At 38.7% G+C, this 22,252-nt stretch overlaps 1 protein-coding gene across 1 annotated transcript in view; it reads right to left on the reverse strand.

The window, feature by feature from the left end:
* The window catches only part of ZDHHC13 (zinc finger DHHC-type palmitoyltransferase 13), a 47,163-nt gene that overhangs the window by 11,279 nt on the left and 13,632 nt on the right, over positions 1 to 22,252 (reverse strand). The window contains exons 3-13 of the mRNA XM_049618468.1: positions 21,947 to 22,069; positions 20,429 to 20,506; positions 18,392 to 18,536; positions 16,916 to 16,980; positions 15,352 to 15,514; positions 14,967 to 15,092; positions 11,339 to 11,472; positions 7,858 to 7,958; positions 2,729 to 2,853; positions 1,820 to 1,882; positions 1,022 to 1,115 (exon numbers count right to left, since the gene is read on the reverse strand). Coding sequence (XP_049474425.1) covers positions 1,022 to 1,115; positions 1,820 to 1,882; positions 2,729 to 2,853; positions 7,858 to 7,958; positions 11,339 to 11,472; positions 14,967 to 15,092; positions 15,352 to 15,514; positions 16,916 to 16,980; positions 18,392 to 18,536; positions 20,429 to 20,506; positions 21,947 to 22,069 — 1,217 coding nt within the window. The remainder of the gene's footprint in view (positions 1 to 1,021; positions 1,116 to 1,819; positions 1,883 to 2,728; positions 2,854 to 7,857; positions 7,959 to 11,338; positions 11,473 to 14,966; positions 15,093 to 15,351; positions 15,515 to 16,915; positions 16,981 to 18,391; positions 18,537 to 20,428; positions 20,507 to 21,946; positions 22,070 to 22,252) is intronic.

Below are 22,252 nucleotides of genomic sequence, written 5' to 3' on the forward strand. Positions count from 1 at the left end.
TACCACCATGTCCCCACTTTCTCCGAAGACAGCAAAGCCCAGCAGCAGGAGCAATGCCCGGTGCAAGGAGGAGACCTAGGTCCACAGGTGACTAGTTGTGTGACTACAGGGAAGTCATTTAACCTCTCCGATCCGGTGTTCTTGCTTTTAATATGGGGATAATCTCTCTTCTGTCTGCTTCATAGGCCTGGCAGCCAAACAAGATGATCCACTACGTTAAATGCAGCATAATAAAAATATAGGGGCTCATTACTGTTGTTTTCCCACTTCCATTCACAGCTGCCTGTCTTCATGCTAATCATCCCATCTTTACAGTGGGATGGGGTCCATGAAGCTTGGGACCCTAGGAATTATCTCTTAGCTGTTCTCTAGGAACAGTAGAGAACATCAAAATGCACTAAAGAAACCTGACTCACTGAGGCAGCCTTTTGTTCAAGATTATAAAAGCATATCCTCTCCTGGAGACAAATGACCATAGTTCCTCTGAAGTTCCTCATAATAATCCCCTGGCTTTTACAGTGACCACTCAGAGGAAACTCAGGGCTACCGACCAGGACAAGGAATACTCCACACCATCTCTGGTTCAAGCTCCTACCTGAGCTTTGAAGGAGCCAAGTGGAGAAGTACATGAGAGAGAGAAGCCACAAAATGTGGTAAGAACCTGGTTATTTGGTGTAGAAGACCAATACTACTAAAGTAACCCCAAGCAAATAATTTGCCTTTCATATTTTTTCACCTCTAAAATGGAGACAGTAATGCCAACCTCATAGGTGTGCCCTGATGATCAGACAGGAAACTATATTCAAAACTGCTTTATAAACTCTAAAATACTATACAAATGGCATTAATTATTATCAACATCAAGTTTTCCAAACGTGTGAACACCGTAGAGAGGATTCTCTGACAAAGAAGAACTACAAAACGGACCCCTGAGATGCCCTTCTATTTTTTCTATTAATCACACATATAGCCAAATATATACTTAACTTCATACTGTTAACTAAGAAATTCAATCTCTCACCTATGCACCGTCCAGTCCACAGACAATGCTGATCGTATCGAGCGACACAGGAGTTACACACGTGGCAATGAAGTGACCTTAACGGCTTCCTTATCTAAGTGGGCAATTAAGACAGGTCTAAGCAAAACTCAGTGTCTTAAAGTGGTAACAAACCACAAGCAAACTCTTACCCCTAAATCATAAAGGCATGGGTACAAATAATCCTAAATAGATCATCAATTGACAGAGAGGCTCTGGAATGCCTTATTAATATTTACTTCCACATATATATTTTGAGTAGGCCAACACTAAAGGGGTTTTGAATTCCAGAGCCTATTCACACTGATGAAAGGGAAATAAGGCAGCACCATTAAGAAAAAGGGAAAAGGAAACCCGAGTTACATTTCTGGCTCTGCCAATAATTTGAGGGAAGTTACTTCTTCCCTCTAAGCTTTGATTCCTCAATTGCAATGAGAGGTTTCACTAAGTGGTTTCTAGGGTCATCATGAGTCTCTGACTTGAAGTTAGTTCTAATATATCCTTCATGGCAGGAAAAAGCAATCAAAACATACTATGGATCATTCACAGAGAGATCTAACCACAGACATCTTGGAGAAACTGTAAACATCATTCCTTCATATGCTCAAGGCAGAAAACTATTCTGATAATAATACAAAATTAGAAACTGTTAAAAACAAAGGTGTGCAAATATACCAGGGAGATTTAACAAATGCTTACGTGAGAAATGTTACCAAGAATATGCTTTCTCACTATGGGATAAAATTATTTGAAGAAAAAAAAAAAAAAAAAAAGACTCACAAGGCATGAGGTACAAAATGTTCTGAAGTCCAGACAGCCAGTCTCTGCAAGGGTGATGATATTCTGAAAGGCACGAAATTTGACCTTACAATTATGTTTTATTGGGGAACGGACAAATGCACGGTTATACACCATTGTCACAGCTGTCTCTCCAAACTGAGGTGGCCAGGAAAGCAATCTGGAATACCTGCCGCCACATCATTCTGTGCCTGAAAATAATGTGACTTTTCAAGGCTGCATTTTCAACCACAGCCAATAAATTAGAAGGCACACATATTACACCTCCCCATTCTCTCCATGAATGGCAATCATCTAGTTATAATCTGCTAGAGAAAACTAAACATACACGGATACATTCATAAAAAGCAAACAAAACCCATCAGTATACGTTGTAACTGATGGTGATAGGCACCACAGGCTCAGTCTTCCAGGAATTGCCTGTAGGTAACACCGACAACGACAATTCTAAATATTCAAAGTGAAAGAAGACACGCATGTCCTCTGACACCTTCACATCTTAGGAAGAGAAGGAGCATCTCTTGGCAATAAGGAGGGCTCCCCCTGGCCCCTGCCTGGTTACTCGCCATGTATCAAATGGGGGAATTTAAGCTAAATGATCATTACCTAAGTGTTCCTATAAAGAAATCCAGATCATGTTCGCTAACAGAAATTACATTTGAAAAGTCTGGGGTCTGACTTTAAGAGGAAATACAAAATACTTTTTAAAACTTTTCCATAAATAAATGAAAAGGAATGACAGTGGAGAAATCTCAACTTTGTTGATTTATGCTGCATCTATTACGTGCCAAGGCCCCGGAGATGCAGCCATGAGAAACATGAACATTGCTACAACCTTCCTATTAAAAAAAAAAAAAAAAAAAAAAAAGTAACATGACAAAGAAAGCTCACCGTTTTCCTTTCTTCTTCAGAAGCTTTAGTGAAGCCTGGATCAGTTGCCCAAGTCTTGTAGAAAAAGTAGAGGAAGCCTATTAGGCTGAGAATGAAAGCAAAATAGAAAGGGGTGCCTGCTAGATGTGAAGACCACGTTAAGGAATGTATCAACTTCCACTAAGAATAGCATAATTATGACATAAGCAAATTTCATCATCGGTGCCTAAGAATCTCTCTGCATTCTAACCTCACTTTCCATTATGTATACACATCCCTGCCCCCAAACCTGACCCCATCCTATGTTCTAATCCCGCAGGGATTTGCTCATAATTGGCTAATAATTAATCCCTCCTAATTAGCTGAAACTCATACAACAATTATTGACAGGAATGGTTGCAATATATAAGGAACATCCTGAGAACTGAAAAACATTCAAGAGCCAAATAAGTTCATCTCTAATGGCGTTACCATGGCTCTCCTGTAAGCATCTAAAAGAATAATTATCAGTCATTTTAACAAAATCATTCAAAGAAACAAACCATTTGATTCGGAGATTCCAATTAAAAATATTTCCTTATACATTAGATAAATGCTTGCAAAAATTTACTAATGGCAAGTTTAATTAATGCCTGTCACTGTATTAGGCTGCAGCGATTTAGAAATGAAAAAAACTGCTCTTTGCAAATTAATTACAAATCGAGTACTATTTTGGGAAAGGAAGATACTATAGACACATTAAGATAAAAAGTATTTCAAGGATAAATATTGCCCACTTGGAAATGTTTTTGAAGCGGTACAAATTCTTTGTATAAAAAGTAAAACTTTGCTCCAGGGAAAGACAAAGGAAGGTGCAGTTAAGTAATAAGCCAGTATACCAGTAGTAAACCAATTCTCCTTGCCCAGTTTAAGTCATTACCAACACAGTAACCACATCTGCCTTCCAAGGTATTATCAGGCTGTCTTGTGCCAAACTTTGGAGTGGAAGAGGCAGCCATAAAATAGACTCTAAACCCTTGCTATGCAAAGTGTGGTCCATAGACTCACAGCAATGGCTTTACCTGGGAGTTTGCGAGAAAGGCGTCACTTCAGACTTCACCCCAGACCTGCAGAACCAGACTCTGGATTTTAACAAGATCCTCAGGGGATCCACATGCACAACACAGTTTAAGAAGCACTGCTGTGACCCACAAAAACTAGCACAACCACATCTGGTTCAGGTGGGCAGGAACAAATCTTGTTGGTTTATTAGTTTATCAGTTTGGGAGCACCTGGGCGGCTCAGTGAGTTGAGTGCCCAACTCTTGATTTTGGCTCAGGCCATGACTTCACGGTTCATGAGTTCAAGCCCCACATCAGGCTTGGCACTGACAACAAGGAGCCTGCTTGAAATTCTCTCTCCCCTCTCTCTCTGCCCCTCCCCTGCTTGTTCTTTCTCTGTCTCTCAAAAGAAATAAATAAACATTTAGAGGAAAAAAAAAAAGTTAGGTTATCACTGTCTGCAGAAGGGCCTGGCTTTAAGAAATACATAGGATCTAGAAGTGTTGTGTGAAATGAAATTCTAACAAATGAAGCTTACTTAGATTGGATTAAGAACACTGATAAAGAGCACATAGGTCAAGGCCTTTAAAGAATCACATCCTGTTTTCTTTCCACAAAATCTTGATCAAAACACAACACATTCTCAAAAATACATTCAGTTGAATCACATGATGATTCTGCATATTGAAGTGACTGAACTTTGGCCTCCTGTTCTGAATAACTTTCAAAACAAATCCCAGGAGAATCACTGGATCCTCTCTAAGTAAAATGAATGCATCTAACCCCTCATAGGAAAGCCAAATGTTCCTTGCTTCCATGCCCTTGCTTTGTGTGGTTCATTAACCTCAAATGCTCCCCACTGCCCCCATATACTTCCAGAAACACACTTTTAGGACATCCAAGTCTAACTTTATTCTCCCTCCCCTTGCAGGTCTTTCCTGATTCCCTACAGAGAAAGGATTCTTTCCCTTCACTGAGTCTAAAATGCCTAGTCTGTGGCACTTAGACCTTATAGTTATTTATAGACCGCTCAGCCTCTCCAGTTAGCTTGTGACTCTTTGCAGTTCAAGTCTCTCAATATGGAGCCCAGCTCTTCAAGTGAAATCTGCCTTCCTGGAACTTGGACTAACTGGTTTTCCTTCTTTAGATCCTTTAGCTCTATGCTAAAGATCTACACTATAGCTGTCCTTAGATCTACCCTATAGAAGCTTATTCCTCATTTGTTCCGATAAATTTTTATCGAGCGTCCATTCCACACAATACGTTGGCTTACAAATGATGGACTTCCAAACACTTGACATTGGAAAGCAGTGCTCACACCTCCAGGATAAGCAGCAACATTGTTCCTTGTACAGCACAGCTTCCTGGTCATGCTCCTCCACTTGTGCTCCCGTCTGTCAATGTTTCTCTTAAAACAACAGAATTCAAAACAGAACAAGCACACTGCGGGGTTGTACTGACCAGTGCCGGGGACAGTGAGATGGCTGTTGTCCTTTGTGTGGACTCAAATCCTTGTACTACTGGGGAATACAGTGGCTCCCTTGACACGTGTGTCACTCCCCACACCCCACAGGTTTTCAGTCAAAGCTCTTGCTCTTTTGCACCTGATCTGGAACATGCCAGAATCACAGACGTAGCGTTCCGTGCTTCACCATTTCTTCCCTGAGTCTTCATCTCATCTCCAAACTCATCAGTAAGGTCCTATCTCTTCCACCTGATCCTGCCTCATAAAAGCCAAATACATTACTTGCTGAACATATAAAAAAGCACCAAAAAGAAGGGATCATCTGAGGAACCAGTCCAGAGTCTCCCTTAAAATTAATTTCAACGTGCAGCCTTCTACACAGAGTTTATTCAGGAGAGTGAATAATAACATAATAGGTATTATTTACAAAATGCCCATTATGCAATGAGGACCGTGGTCAGCATTTTACAGACATCATAGCATTCCTTGCAGCCATCCCACAAATTTGGTACTGTTATCCCTCGGGTTTTTTTTTCTTTTCTTGTTGTTGTTTTTAACAGAAAAACTGAGACTCGGTGAAATTCAATAATGTGCCCAGTGGTACCTAAGAAAGAGAGCCAAAGTCAAACTCACTCTGATGGCAAAGATAGTACTCTTTCCACAGCGCCCCAGACACTTTTCCCATAAAGGACCGTGAGAGGGGAAGCCCAGACTTGGCAAAACCTGGGACAAGATTCGTCTACTCAGAACTGAGCGCAGCACCTCCGGTCACACCCAGGGCAGTCCACACGACATTTACCGTTCAGCTTGGAAAACACTGATCTGATGGCAAAGTGTGCCACCTACTGACTGACATGCACTCACCCGTAGCAGGTGCATATGGCTGCCTAGATCAAAGGGCTTTCTGCTGTACCCGCAAGTAAAAGATCCCATCTCATCAACTCCGACATAAGAGTCTGTCTAGCTTTGGAAATCAGTTCTTCTGAGGTAATGGCATCTTCGCAAATGGTGAGCCGCTTGCAATTAAACTCAACTGAATATGAGGTTCTGTGATCGAGGCTTGCAAAACTACAGTGGAGTTACTTTTTTGTTGCTACAGATTCTGCAAAAAAATCATCAGGGAACACAAATCTAAAACTGGGCTTACTCCCCTGCCACATGGGTTGGTAAACAAAAATATTAGCCACCCCTTCTCAGAATCATGTCACTTATCCTAGAATTTATCAGGCTTGAGATTTCCGCAAATAATTTGGGGTGTATATTGTCCTGTTGTTTTATACACTTGTGGTTACTTATAAAGTATTTTTATAACACATAATATCATGCAAGCCTTCACTAACTAGTGGCAGTAAGACTAGTGCTTAAAAAGCTGCCCCAAATCATTAATCATGAGACAAAGGCTTTGTGTAATAACATCTTTTGATAAAAGTCAAATGAACTCCATGGTATGCTACCCCATTCATTTACATTAAAGGAATTTGAAAAATATTAGAGAAAATGCTCAGAAACAAATATCATTAAAGTATAAACATGCTATAATGAAAGGAGATATATGCACTCTGAAAACTCTGAAGTGAAATTCTTCACTTCACATTGATTTCTACGAAAAGAATATTCCTGAATTGATTGTATGCATTTCTCCCACAAACACCATCTTTCTTTTTTAAAAATGCCATTACCAGAAGGACACATAACACAGAAGTTAAAGGAATATGTTTACAGGTACATTTCTATCCACCACATTCTTTCTTCTCCTACCCTGTAAAGAAAACAAGGTTATAATGGCTTCCTAGAGTCTCTGGAAGGGGAAAAGGGAACTTGGAAAGAGGTGGGAAGATAAAAAATAAGAGAAAATGCCTCCTTCCTAATGGCAGCTTTAGCTATAAACCAAGAACTCTCCTCGAAGAGCACAACACACGCTTATTAAGCTGGTCGTGGCCTGAGCCCAGCTCTTCGAGTGATAAACCTATTTCTTGGATGAGTTTTTTTTATTTGAAACCATGCGCTGCCATCCATTAGCAGCTCATAGAAGAATTAAGTGGGCTGTGTGTGACCAGCATTTTTAAAAAACGAAATAACATAGGATAAAATTACAGAATTTCACAGTAAAGCACACGTTAGGAGTATCGTTTTCTGTTTCACATTCGGTCTGGGTGGCAATGTAAATGTATTTTTACTGTAGACTGAGAATCCATTGCTCTGGACAGGAACACTGCACTGGCCACTGCTGAGGAGGACACATTTCTCTGAACATCCCTCCCCTATAGACCATCTTGGCACCCAGAAGATTTATTAATCAACTGTAACTGCCGACCAAGTTAAAAGAACCTGCTGACCTTGAGGAGAGTATCTCAAGGCAATACGACAAATTTTCACGGGTCCAAGTAAAACAATAATTCACTCTATTGTTTCTATCCTCTGAGTAATAAATACTAGACACTACTGCTTCCATGGTGTGTTTGGAGATTATTTCCAGAATTGAGCAGATTTTCAACATGAAACGTCTTCAACCAAAATAATTAAAATGCATACAAATATGAGTTATAGTCCCTGGATCTCTTCTAATATCTACATTTCTAACTATGGCATTACTATTGTTGAAAGGAAAAATGGGATGTGTATTTAAATTTCAGCTGGAAGGATATGAGGAAAGAATAAGATGAACCACGTTACAAATATCCAAAAAATGGAACTTAGCAGGAAGACTGTTGGTAAGTAGATGAGACTCTTATACCCGACCAAGAACCTAAAAGAAAAAAGGATAAACATATGGTATTAGTAAAAACAGGTATGGTTCATATTAATTTTAGCTCTAAATCCCCTTAAATAATAACAGTAATAATAACGATTCTCTTAAGTAACAACAATAACAGCTTTCAGTACCGAGTGCTTCCAATGTGCCACTTTCCACATAGTAATTAAGAGTTTGTGGGGCGCCTGAGTGGCTCAAATGGTGAAGCTCAAATGGATAAGCATGGTTAATGCTACCACGACCTGCTACCGACTCTTGATTTCAGCTCAGGCCATGATGTCAAGGTTCGTGAGATCGAGCCCCACATTGGGCTTTGCACTGGCAGCACAGAGCCTGCTTGGGATTCTCTCTCTCTCTCTCTCTCTCTCTCTCTCTCTCTCACTTGTCCTCCCCCACTCAAGCTCTTTCTCTCTCAAAATAAATAAACATTAAAAAAAGTATTAAAAAAACAAGAGTTCGCCACCATCTCAACCCCACTGTACCCATGAGAAAAGTAAAGCACTCAAGAAATGCATGTTCCAGTCCTTAAAACTAACTTCTACATTATTTCATTCCCAATAACTTTCTATTTGCAATGAATCTTTATTTCTATTGAAAAATATCACATTTGTATTTCTCTTTTTGGCTATCATATTTTCAAATATTCCAAAATGCAAAAATTTTAAATACTTCAGGGATTCACCTTCACATTTAACAAGCTTTCTTCTGGAGGCTAGCAGTATATTTTTAAACCATAACAGATGCACACGACCTTAAGCAGCTTTATCCCACAACCAGCTTGAGAAGCGGACACTGAACATAAAAAGAAGAAATAAAGGCTGAAAGTGGCCTTAGTCATCAAACACTAACCCTCTCGCTTGGGTAACGAGCAACGTGAAAGTCCTCACAGAACTTACTCAAATGTTAATACTGTAGTTTCAAAAGAAAAAAAATCTGTCTTTCATGTTAAATACTCAATAGAGTAAACCCATGCAGGAATATGGTTTACCTGGATCTATTTTAAAATTTATACCAGGAAAAAATAATGGTTGATGATGGGTAAGAAAAGGATTCTTTAAAAGCTATCAAGATCAGAAGTGTAATTATGATAAAATATTTGAGAAAAACTGAAGGTTCCAAGCCTCGGGCACATAATACGTGACCAGAACAGGCCAAATAGAGCCCACGTAACGTCCACAGCATGACCTGCCTGAGATTAGGCAGCACAGATGTGTCTGAATGAATTAAGCAGTGCAGTGAACTACCTAATTTGTAAGCGTCTGCTACCACGACCCGTGTGCTTCGAATAGGCATCACGTAGCAGCCTGGATCAATAGGCAACTGCGCCTGGAGCTTAAAGAAGAGTAGAAGTTTGCAGCTGCCTACCTCCATGAGACGCGGTCTCTACAGAAGGGTATGAAATAAAAGCAGTATGGATAAAGCTGCCATATGCATTTGTGTCCCATTTGAATCGTGTCCATATGCCAAGTCTAGCATACAAAGCCCTCCACTCACTGTCAGCAAAAATAAAAGTTTCCTATAAACTTTTGTACAATGTTGGTTTCTACTGAAACAAACAAAATCTCAAATGCTCCTATCCTAGGTGAGTAGATACTGTCAGCTCTTGCTTTCTCTCTGAAATAGAAAACACAAAACCCCCAAAGTGATCATTGCGATTTCTGGTGATTTGGCTTAAAATTTCTTTGGCAACCAACTCACAATCTACTTAGTGGAAAATGTATAAATATCTCTAAATTATAAGTTTTCTGTACAGCAGACAATTTTAGGCATTTTGTTATTTTTCAGAAATATAAGTTTTTACTTTACACTTATATTCTAATTCATTTCCAACCAACTGTCTTGCTCTTGAGTGACCAAGAGGTAAGATTCCTCTAATATTTTGTTTTTCCTTATTACTCAAGCAGTTCATGCTTATTCCAAAAAATGCTGGCAAGCAAAAAAGGCATAGGAATACTCAACATTACACCCTGAAGAGAGATCCTTTTAGATCCTTTTCTACGGATCATCATCATGCATTACATTTTTCTTTCATTCAGTAAATGAAAGTTTACATTTACTGAAAATTGAAAAGAGAAACATCTCCTGCTTGCATGGGCCTTAACACTCCAGGAAACGGTGAGTAAGTGCCATGAAGAAAATCAAACAGGGTGATGCAGAGTTATTCAGGGATGGCCTAAGGAGGTGACACTGGTCCTGAGGCCTGAATGGCTGTGTCTCCTGTTCTAAAACAATACGGTATCAGAACACTTCAGACAAAGATCTAAGCAAGAGTCAAGGCCCAGGAGCGGCATGAGCTCAATGTGCTTTAGAAACAGAAAGAGGGCAGAAGAGCAGAGAAGGGAAGAGAGGAAAGAGATGAAGTCCAAAGGGAGAGATCGAATCACATGACACCTCACAGGCAAGGAGTTTGGATTTTATTTTGAAGACGCAGAAAAGTCAGTGGAAGCCATTAAGCAGAGAGAAAAAAAGGAAACTGTTTGCCTTTTAAAAAGACCACCCTGATTGCTAAGTGGGGATGAACTATAAATCAGGGATAAGAGCTGACCAACTGGAGAAAGAACAGGAAGGACGTGGTGATGAGCTGGATGTGGGAAGGGAAGAATGGAACACAACAGTAATCCAAGGATGACATTCGTTATTCACACGGGGAACTGGATGCCATTTTACTGAAAGCAGGAAGAGACTGGGGTGTGGTATGACTGCTGGGTACTGTGTGTCAGCCATGGTTCCAGCCGTTGTACGTGTCTTAACCATAAAGCAGGCATTGTCACAACTATTATCCTCATTTTTATAGATGAAAAAAGTGAGGCACAGAGAGGTAAAGCAACTTGCTAAAGGTCAGACTGCTGTGTGGTAAAGCCTGACTTGAATCCAGGCAACTTGACCCTTAACCATGACTAAATACCATCATGTATATTTTCCTAAAAATAGAGCCATCCCACAGTTACCGTTTTATAATTTCCTACATTTCAGTTAGGTCGTTTCAACTAAAAAACCTTAAAAGCAAAAATAAAGAGCTTAAAATGAATTCAGATCAAGGAAAAAAACACAATTTCTGAAAAGTGGGCAAAAGTGCTTCAAGATGCAAAACACTTACAAAAATCTCATTATTTACCAAAATCAACCATTCAAAAAATGAGCTAGGGTCTTTATTTCCTACCAGTTGCCAATTCAATCAAACTACTGGGTTGACCAATCTGCTTTTAGCCAAATCATATGCTACCAAAGCCCTTCCCTCCCACCACCCCTGAAGACGTTTCTATGTGGTAAATAACATTCAGAGCTCAGTAAAAACTGCGATTTCAGCTAATTAACAGAAATAAACAACCACACGGAAATGCAATAACCAGCCTTGCAAAGACTAATATACACACCTTGGAAGCAAAGATGTCAGAAAAAACAATGTTATTAGAAGACATCCTTTTAAAAGCCAAGAATCTGAATTGAAGTCCAGTATGTATCCAACAGCCCACATGGTAATCACAGAAAGCATCAGCAGCAGGAAGAGCTATTAAGAGATTCAGAATTTTAGAACCTTATGGATTTCACCTCCTAAGTATCTAATAATGATTAGTACCACAGAAGAACATCTTCTGAAATATGTAACTATTAATACAACAGCAGAACACAGTTGTTCTTCAAAATTGCTGATTAGTAAATGTGAAGTCTGAGAAAATTACCAATCTTGGAAACAATCCTTTGAAAACCTTAGATTTTATAAAATATTGCCTAAACATGTTTTCTTGTGCTTTCTTCCCCTCCAAGAAACAGGGGTCTTTCAGAGGAGTGCTAATGAGAGCTGACATTTTTAAAAATAATTTCTTTCAAACAGTATTGTAGGTCAGAAAGCACAAAGCAAAGCAAAGGGACCACACAAAAATCAGGACACCCAAGGCTCAATGTGGAGAGTGCGGCAGTTCCAGCCTGGACAGCAGATGGTGCCATCCCTTAATAAAGGTCAGAGGGAACAAGTCCGCAGAAAAGACGACAGTTGGAGGCATGTGGAATTTCAGATGCCTATGGGGAGAGAGCCAGGAGGCAGTCAGAAAAGCGGTCTACCACCCAGGAGAAAACTTTGTATTCATCAGTATATAATCTGGAAAGCCATGAACCAATAACATCCCAAGGACTGTGTGCAAGGTAGAAAGGGGCAGAATCTTCGCCAACACAAACACTGAAGGGGAAAAAGCTAAGTTGTCAAAGGTAACGAAGAGTGACTGGTGTGACCAGAAAGGCAGGATGTGAACACAGGAGAAAGGTCCCAGCAAAGCCAAGGAAGATTCAAGTTTCAAGAAAGGAGTAATTCTCAGTTGTCAAATGTCACATGGAGGCCAAAGACTGAAACATATCCTTGGGATGCTAATCATTTAGGTTTATGCCGGCAAAGTGAAAAGAATGAAATGTCTATGAGCCAACAGTGTGACTGTCTGTACTGAAGCCAGGCACCACATTTCTGCAATGCAGTCCCTTAACTGCGATATACATGACCTTGGAAGCCAGTAAGGCTTTTGCAACGGCAAAGGGAAAAAATATATCCTGCCCTATTTTCTTCCACTTTTACTTCTCTAAGTATTCTGAGGATGAATACTTTCAAATGCTATCAAATCTTTTAAAGTCCTATATCAGTTAAATGTCTGACTCTTGGTTTCAGCTCAGGTCATGATCTCACAGTTCGTGAGTTTGAGCCCCAAGTCGGGCTCCGCGCGGACGGTGCGGAGCCTGTTTGGGATTCTCTCTACCCCTCTATGACCCCTCTCACCCCGGCTCATGCTGTCTCTGTCTCCCTCAAAATAAATAAACTTTAAAAAAATATACAAAAATTAAAAAAAATAAAATCCTAAATCTAATTTGCAAGGTAATCAAGTTTAGATTTTTTTTAAAGGTAGTAAACGTAGAATCTATGAGCAACATAATCTCAGAACAGAAATAAGAATTAAATATGGATTTCAAATTTTTTCTTTCTTTTTAATTCGAGAAAGAGAGAGAGCACACAAGTGGGGAAGAAGGGCAAAGGGAGAGAGAGAATCCCAAGCAGGATCCATGCCCCCTGCAGAGCCCAACACAGGGCTTGATCCCATGACCCTGGGATCATGACCTGAGCTGAAATGAAGAGTCAGACGCTCAACCAACTGAGCCACCCAGGAGCCCCTGGATCTCAAAGTTCAATCCCAGATATAACACTCATAAATGAGCCACACTATTTACTCACTCAATAAATATTCCATTGTACACTATATGCTGGAGCACTGTTCTAAGCACTTGGGACACATCATGAATTTGAGGTTTTTCTCTCATGGAGCTTAAATTCTAGCAGAAGATGACAGCCAAATGTATTAAGTGATTTAATAGCATATAAACAGCTGGATCACACAGGGCCTCGTAAGTCACTGAAAGGACGTGGGCTTTTATTTTAGGAGAAAGGGGGAGACATCACAGGATTCTGAGCAGATGAATGACAGGATCTGACCTACATTTTAAAAGATTCATCAGTGGACGCCTGGGTGGCTCAGTCAGTTGAGCGTCCAACTTCAGTTCAGGCCATGATCTCACAGTTTACACTGCATCGGGGCCTCTGCTGTCAGCAGATCCTCTCTCTCCCTCTCTCTCTGCCCCTTCCCCTGCCTCAAAAATAAGTTAAAAAAAAAAAGATTCACCTGGCTGCTCAGCTGGGAATGGACTAGAGGTGAGTGGGAGCAGGGGGATGACAGACAACTGCAGTAAGCCGCATGAAAGACACCGGCGGCTGGACCAAAATGCCATTGGTGGAGGAGCGAGAAGAGGTCAGATTCTGGATATATACTGACGGCAGAATTAGCCAATGTGTTTTCCTAATGGACTGGATACATGGCATGACAGAGAAAAGACAAAAATGACTGAAGACTGGAGTTGCCACCTACTGAGAAGGGACAGGCTATAGATGGAGTAGTTGGGGTGGGAAAAAGATCAGGAGTTCAGTTTTGGATATGTATATTGGAGATATCTATAAGACATTGAACTGGATAAATCAAGTAGGTAATTCGATAGAGGAGTCTGGAAAGATCTGGACTGAAGATAACTTTGGGAGCTGTCAATACACACACGGCATTTAAAGCCATGGAGGTGCATGAGATCACCAAAAGAGGTCCAAGAACAAAATCTTGGGTCACCCTACCAATAAGGGTAGGGGAGAAGCAGAGGAGCTGGCAAAGGATACTGAGGAGTAGCAGTTACTTCTTCCTCTCTCCCTCTACATGCCTGAATGCAAAATAGATGCAGTATTCATAATGAACCTCTGCAGAGAAATCTGGGCTCTGTGAATTTAGAACCGTTCTGAGAGTATAATTACTAATCATCATTAGAAAAGATGATGCCGCCTTTCATATCTGAAAACATTAAAAACAGAATCAGTTCAACACCCCATTTTAACAATTTGAATTATGACTAATACGACACTACTAGGGCTAGATTTTTATGAGAATAAGCTGAACTTCTTCACTTTCCCTATCAGTTTAACTGTTAAGTTCAGGAGGACATCACTCAGAAGAACTGCCAAGTTGAACAAAGCATAAAACTGGGGGTCATCTCTTGAAATTCTAGATGTTTTTCATTTTGTGAAGTCTGCTAACTCCTCAGGATTCTAACAAAACATTGAATGCTACTGTTTGCCCCTTGAAAAAGATTTTCAGTAAAAACAAATTTTCCTCTTGCTACTCTAAGAATTTAAACCATCTGTTTCAATTCATTCATTAAGTAAATGTGGAAGTCGGCTATGATATTCACAAGATAACATGTAGCTTTAGAGCCATCTAGCTGAGGGCCAATAGTAAATTGCCAATGAAAGTGCCACACTGCCAACTCTGGGCTATGGGACACAGGGGGCAGATGTGACCAGTGGATATAATGCAGCCCTAAGCCAACTCCCTGGTTTCATCCTGGTTTCCTCCCTGATTCGCCATAAAAACAGAAACACAAATGAATAAAACGGTTCTTATGGCCCACAGAACAGGACCCATATGAAAATACCTCGCATTTCTGCAGCCACCTCCAGAGTCTGAACTTTTTGTTAGCTCTCATTTTGGCTTCTGTTTTTAGCATGTGAATAATGAGCCTATTTTTGTTTTGTAGAGCCATATCAAGAGGTGTTTCGCCCTTAAAAAAAAAAAAAAGAGAGAGAGAGAGAGAGAGAAAGTTCAATTATATTTTTGATAGAGTATGGGTGTTAAACATTGTACAAGAAATCAGCAGAATCATAGACTCAGTGTATTCATTCTGGAAGTAGTCAGTTACTGTCGTTGGTTATTTACCTTGTGGTAATTGAAAAATATATGTATAGCTTATGTTTATGTTGATGTACTAATTTTCTAACTGAATATATAATAAACTAAAGGAGATAAATACCTGGTCATACCTTAACATTTCGGATGTCCAGGCTAGAACCGGCTTCCAAAAGTTTATCTACAGCATTAACATTTCCCGCTGCAACTGCCCAGTGGAGTGGAGTGTTTTGGTGTATTTTATCAACCACACTGAGAGAAGGATTAAACTTTAAAAGAAATCCAGTTGGTTCTGGCCTGTCTCAAAACAATAAAATACCAAGGAGTATTGGAGAGATGAATGATTTGAAAGGTAAATGCAAATAATGAATCTTTTAAGCTAACATATAAATTAACCACTCAGTTAAGTATTCTGAAGATCGAGAAACTTCTTTGTGCAGAGTTCTATTCCAGGGGCTAATAGGAGAGATGCACCTCCAAAAAAAGACATCTATTATGTGATAGTCGGCAATACAAATACGATAATTTCAACATCAATATGCTGGCATAACTGCTTTTGTTTTTCAAACTTTTACTTTCATGTAGTTATTGTATTGCTTACCTTTTTTTTTTTTATTGTGAATTTAACTTGGGCCAATGCTATGTTATTTATCTAATTAAAAACTAAATGTACACAACACTATATTTGAGGAGATAAACCAAAAGCTGACTTCCATGCTTCCTTTAACCAATTATTAAATAAAGCAGGCATAAATAATGTCCTAAAACATTTATTTATCTTAGAAACCTATGGACTAAAAGGCAGAGTTCAATAAAATATTTTTACTTTACCATAAATACCTTCTCTTCCTTCATGACTACTCAAGAGATTCTTTTAATAAAGCACTATTCTATTTTACTTATTCTATCAACATCTTTAAACACTACTATCTGACCTCAGAGTTGTCAGCGAAAAAGACAAAATGCTTTTTAACAAAATTCAACCCTCAGCCCCAGCACTCCATGATCAAAAGGAAATGGCATCACAACTACCTTGGATCCTAGGAGAGAAATCCTAAGTAAAAGTAGAATCAGAAATTAAGCACAACACAAATTCATAAAGGCAAAACTGTAGCAAGTATTTGAACAGAAGAATACCAGAAGTTAGACTACATGGTGGTCGTTAATCATATGTGTTTATAAACAAACAGAAAAACTTAAACATGTAAGTACCTGATAGAAACATATAAACAGACCATATTCATATTCATAGATATTCAAAATCTGCTATTTTCAGAGCAGTCAACAATGTCAGAGAACCTTAAAACATACTGTTGTCTGGAAAGAAGATTTTATCATCTCGATTTCAAACTTTGAGAACATTTAAACTTGTAGTCATTTTTTTAAAAAATGCAAACTGAGAAATATAAGCCATGTTCACAGCATATACTATAAAATCTCTACCTGCTCTATAAGGAAATGTTTTTCTTATTAGCAGTTTTCAAATTGTTCCCCAAAGCTATCAGAAGAGAAATTTTATTTCAGTGGTGCTTTTCTAGCCGTAACTACATTAAACGTTCATACCACAGTCACAGGGTAGAAAATCTTCAGAATGTAGTATCATCTCAACATAGACTAGGCTACTTAAAATTATACACACAGAAAAGAAATTGTTAGAACCAAGAATCAGAAAAAGGCAAGTCAGTTAGACTTACTTACCCAAGTACTTTGTGAGCTGATAACATGAGAGGTGTCTGCCCATTTAAATCTGTCATATTCACACTCTGTTCGAAAAGAAGAGTCAATCAGCCTAACTGTAAACACAGTCAAAATTCTCTCTTCTCTTAATAGAAGTATCTCTTTAATACATTCAACATCACCATTGCTTTTACAAGAAGCGTTCTGATATCATTTGAACAAAACAGTGTTCTGCTCCTCACCCAAAGGGTGAAAATCCATTGATTTCTACAAAATACTCATAAAGGAAAAATCTGAATATACGCTTCAAAGTGTTGCATGATGTGAATGGAAGAAAGCGAAGGGAAAGAGGAAAATGCTGACAATCACCATCAGATATAAGAGACCTTAGGAGTCATCTAGTTTAGACCTTACCTGACACAGTAATTCAAATTATCATGTCTTACACAAAGCCACCCAGTCTCCATGTAAACACTTCCAGTGACAATGAAACCTCTATCTTTTCTGAGGCAACTCATTGTAATTTTGGACTTATGTTTCAAAGACTAAAACATGAAAAGTTCTTTTCTATTTTTTATAATATGGGGGTGGGGGTGGGGGAAGGAAACCATATCTCCATAAGGATATGCTCCTTTTAATAAAATGGGCCCGTGTTTGAGGTGCACAATAATGGTTCTAACCAAGTCAAGGAAAGAGTTTCAGTTACCGAAGTGTCTCTTGGGCCTTGGAGGAATACGACTTGGGAAAGAGCCCAAGGAGAAGCAAACAGGGCTCCTCCTCATACATCTTCCCAAAATGAGACCCAGGAGGTTATAATTATTCTACTTCAGTGGGCTAAGTCTGAGAGAAAGTGCTTATTTAAAAGGAACACAATCATTCCAACAGCATTTGTGCAAACATGTTTCCACGCCTGTTATAGGCGAGTCTGCTGATACAGAAACCACTCTGCTACCAGAAAGCATATCCCAGGCAAGTATGGCTGACAGGGAGACTCCCACCGCCAATACCCTATAATTTAACCTGTGCCATAAATGGATGCCTCTTAAGGCAAGTCATTTTTCATGGAATTACTTTAGAGAACAATAAGAAGCACACATTCAAATTGGTCTCCCATTTGCACTCAAATAATGAAAGCAAATGATGGGTTCATTTAGTGATCTGACTACCATTTCTACATTCAACCAGAAGAAAAATACAGGCTTTTGAAGTCATGTTTTTGAAAAACTCTGCAAATTACTGGGATCATAAGAAAATCTATTACAGGCTTACAAGTTTCAAAAACATCTATTACATGTTACTGAGCTAAATGACCTGTCCTTTTTGCTCCAATGAAGCTGGAAAAGCAGCATTCAATACCTAGACTTACTGGGGCTAATATTTGAATATTTGATACCCATAACATATACTCTAAAACTGAGGGCAGACCTACTACTAATCATCCTCCCAATCTCTTCAGATTCACAGCAGCTGGAGTATAAGATATGTTTCTAAACATACCTGTCCTTTTGAGATGAGATATGCTATAATAGGCATGTGTTGAAATAATACTGCCAGGTGGATGCTGCTGAATCCCTCCCCATCGATGAGAGTGGGGTCGGCTCCATACTGGAGTAATAATATGACCATAGGCAAATGTCCTTGTCTGCAAATAGTAAAAATTACACCGTTTTCTACAGCATGCAGTAAAAGAAAAAATTTCAGGAAGAAACTGGTATCCCTAAGACATGAGAGATTTGGGGGGCACCTGGGTGGCTCAGTCGGTTAAGTGTCCGACCTCAGTTCAGGTCATGAGCTCGTGGTTCATGGGTTCGAGCCCCACATCGAGCTCTGTGCTGACAGCTCGGAGCCTGGAGCCTGCTTCAGATTCTGTGTCTCCCTGTCTGTCTGCCCCTCCCCTGCTTATTCATATTCTCTCTCTCGCTCTCTCTCTTTCAAAAATAAATAAATATTAAAAAAAAACCAAAACTTTAAAACATGAGAGATTTTGGTTCGATACAAAGAGTATTTCCTAACAGACTTTCAAAACACTGGAGACTGTCCAAATGTATTTCACTTTGACACTCCAAACTTAGGGCTATCTGGACAATCCTTCTTGAATGCAGGTAATACACTTAATAACCTTCCAATCTATTATCAAACCTTGTGTTGCTATAACGTATAAATAATACATGTATAATAATAATAATTATACATGACTAATGCTAAAAATAAAAACTTAAAAAAAATTTTTTTAACGTTTATTTATTTTTGAGAGAGACAGAGTGTGAGCAGGGGAGGGACAGAGAGAGAGGGAAACACAGAATCCAAAGCAGGCTGCAGGCTCCGAGCTGTCAGCACAGAGCCCAACTCAGGGCTCCAACTCACAAACCATGAGATCAGGACCTGAGCCAAAGTCAGACGCTTAACTGACTGAACCACCCAGGTGCCCCTGAAAATGAAAACTTCAAAACCACGTACACTTCACTGTTGTTGTTTTAAAACCAAGAAATAATCATGAGAGTTGAGGTATAACATTCAGATTGCAGGTATATACTATGATAATATTATTCTTAGGAACTACAGACTTCTACATTTGAATATGGCTCATTTTCCATGTAAAGCATTGCACCCCACTTGCTCAAAAGGGATGAGTTGGTTAACCTTAGATTCTTCAAAATTCTGGGCAGTGGGAAAAAGATTCCACTCCTGTCTTAAATAAACAAGTACTCATTTTAGTTCTAGGTTCACATCAACCCCACGAACCAGAGACTGGAATTAAAGTGACAGATGAAGAGGAGCGTCTGGTTGGCTCGGCTGGTTAAGCACTCGACTCTCGACTTCAGCTCAGGTAATGATCTTGTGTTTTTTGAGTTCGGGCCGGCATGGGGCTTGGAACTGTAAGCGCCAATTCCATCTCTCCCTCTGCCCCTCCCCCAACCTCTCTCTCACAAAATAAATAAAACTTTAAAAAGAAATGACAGATGAAGAAACTGTTAAGTATCAAGACAGGCACATATTAATTTCAGCTTCAAATGGCCAATATATTCCAGAGAAAAAAACTAAGTAAGTTTACAGTTCACTGACTTATCACTTTATCCACGTGATCAGCTATAAAAGATACTTATTTTGATTATAAGAAAGTATAATACACATATTTCAGTTTTAGCATCATAGTGGGACCCTAAATTAAACAAAAAAAATATACTGTCCCAAAACGCTAATTTTCTTTTTTTAATGAAAGGGAAAAAAGGGAAAGAAAGCCTTTCTTATGGCCCACAACAGCAGTTTCCCAATATGATAGTTACTAGGCACACTGGCTATTTAAATTCAAATTAGTTAAAATTAAATAAAATTAAAAATTCATTTCCTTAGTTGCATTAGCCACATTTCCCATTTCCTATGTGGCTAGTAGCCACAATACTCGATGGCACAAAATAGAACATTTCCATCGTCACAGAAAGTTCTGCCAGAAAGTGCTAGTCTACAAGACTCAGAAAATGAACTTAAGTCACCGTGACTCTGAACAGCAATTTCAGTGTTCCAAGAAATCTTTACCTGATGGCCCAGTGAAGAGGTGTCGAATTTAAATCTCCACCCAACTGATCTACTACAGCACCTTTTGAAATATAAAACCTATTAAAAGCAGACATAAATGAAAATAAGATTTAAAACTTAAAATACATACTGAGAAAGAAAACATCAATTTTTCTTAGTGATAAATATACAACAGAAATTATAATAATAACCCTCCCCCGAAACACTCAGACCTACAGAAGTGTGAGATTCACACAAAGGCATCAAACAGATTTCTGGTGTCTTAGCATATCAGTAATTACTCCTGCTGTCAGAAGCTTTCCATCATAACTTACATACCAAACGCATGATAACTACTCTCACCATATATTCTAATTACCCAGCACTCTTAAAATGGTTTATATTCAAAACACTTAGGATCACACAGATATTCTACTTAACCCACAAGAAGAAAGGTGGAATAATGTCACTTGTAGAATTACTATGTGGAATTGAATTCTAAAAGTAAGTAGTAAAAACTTAATTCAAAATCCTTTCAGAAAAGTTAAATATTCTGAGTATTTGGCTTCCTATTTTGGGGTCGCAGAGGTGATACACTGTATCAAGTGAACCTATAAGATGAAGAGACTTATCTTCTTCTGTGGTTTACAGGAAGTGGTCTCATTATGCTAAAGTTGTACTTCATATATCATATTATCTAAATAATATACTAGTTTATTTCCACAGAAAAGGTGTTTGCCTGTGACTATAAAGTGTGGTTTTTTAAGTGTATTTTAAACTTTAGTACATTTTTATTTTCTTAAATCCCAAGGATTTTAAATATATATAATACAAAATACATACACATTCACATACACACATTTAATTTACATGCTAAGGTATAAAATAAAGAAACAAACAAAAACCACACAATGGGGAAGTAGTGCTCTATGAAGGGGAAATATTTCATACAATCCAAACATGTCTACCTAAAAATGTATTCCATATTTAATCTAAAAAATGGTGAAATCATTCTCCTACCCATCCATACCTCCTGGGATTTTAACAAAGTAAAATATTCCCATGTTTTTTCTAAACTAGACGAAACTTTCTGTTCTATCCTGAGACCGTTTATGTTACGTTTTTCCTTTTCAAAAAATGTTCAGGGCACCTGGCTGGCTCAGTCAGTAAAGCATGCAACTCTTGATCTTGGGGTTGTGAGTTCAAGCCCCACGTGGGGCCTAGAGGCTACTTAGAAAAGAAGAAAACAAAAACAACAGTATTCCATTTCCTTGCCTGAACTTTATCTTTACAATGGGTCCCATGGCTTTATCTTTAATTTTCCTTTTTGGGCCAGTGAGAGTCCTGAACTAGATGGTCAATAAAGCCCTTTTCAACACGATAATAACCGATGCATGCAGCACAAAATTTCAGGTATTCATTCACAATAAAAGATTATAGATGGTACAGCATTCATACTTGTACTGAAAAAAAAGACAACTGAAAAGAGGTCTGGAATAAAAAATACATACTTAATAACACACACACAGCCCATCTTACTTTACAAGATCCAGCCTGTTGTTAATAGCAGCCCAATGAAGAAGCGACACATTTTCTTTGTCTGGTTGCCTGACATCATATCCTGCTTCTACCAACTCTTTACAACGTTCAAAAATCCCGTACCTGAAATAAGAGGGGGAAAAAAAAAGGCAGAATGATACCATTAAAATAATTTCAAATACCAAAATTTATTCCGTTTACCATGTCTTTATCTAATCTCTCAGCCAACACAGATACAATAATTAACAAGGATAAAAATAAAGAGGATGTATTCTTAAGCCAAACAATAAAAGTAAACTTTATTTA

The sequence above is a fragment of the Panthera uncia genome, chromosome D1, assembly GCF_023721935.1.
Source record: "Panthera uncia isolate 11264 chromosome D1, Puncia_PCG_1.0, whole genome shotgun sequence".
NCBI lineage: Eukaryota > Metazoa > Chordata > Mammalia > Carnivora > Felidae > Panthera > Panthera uncia.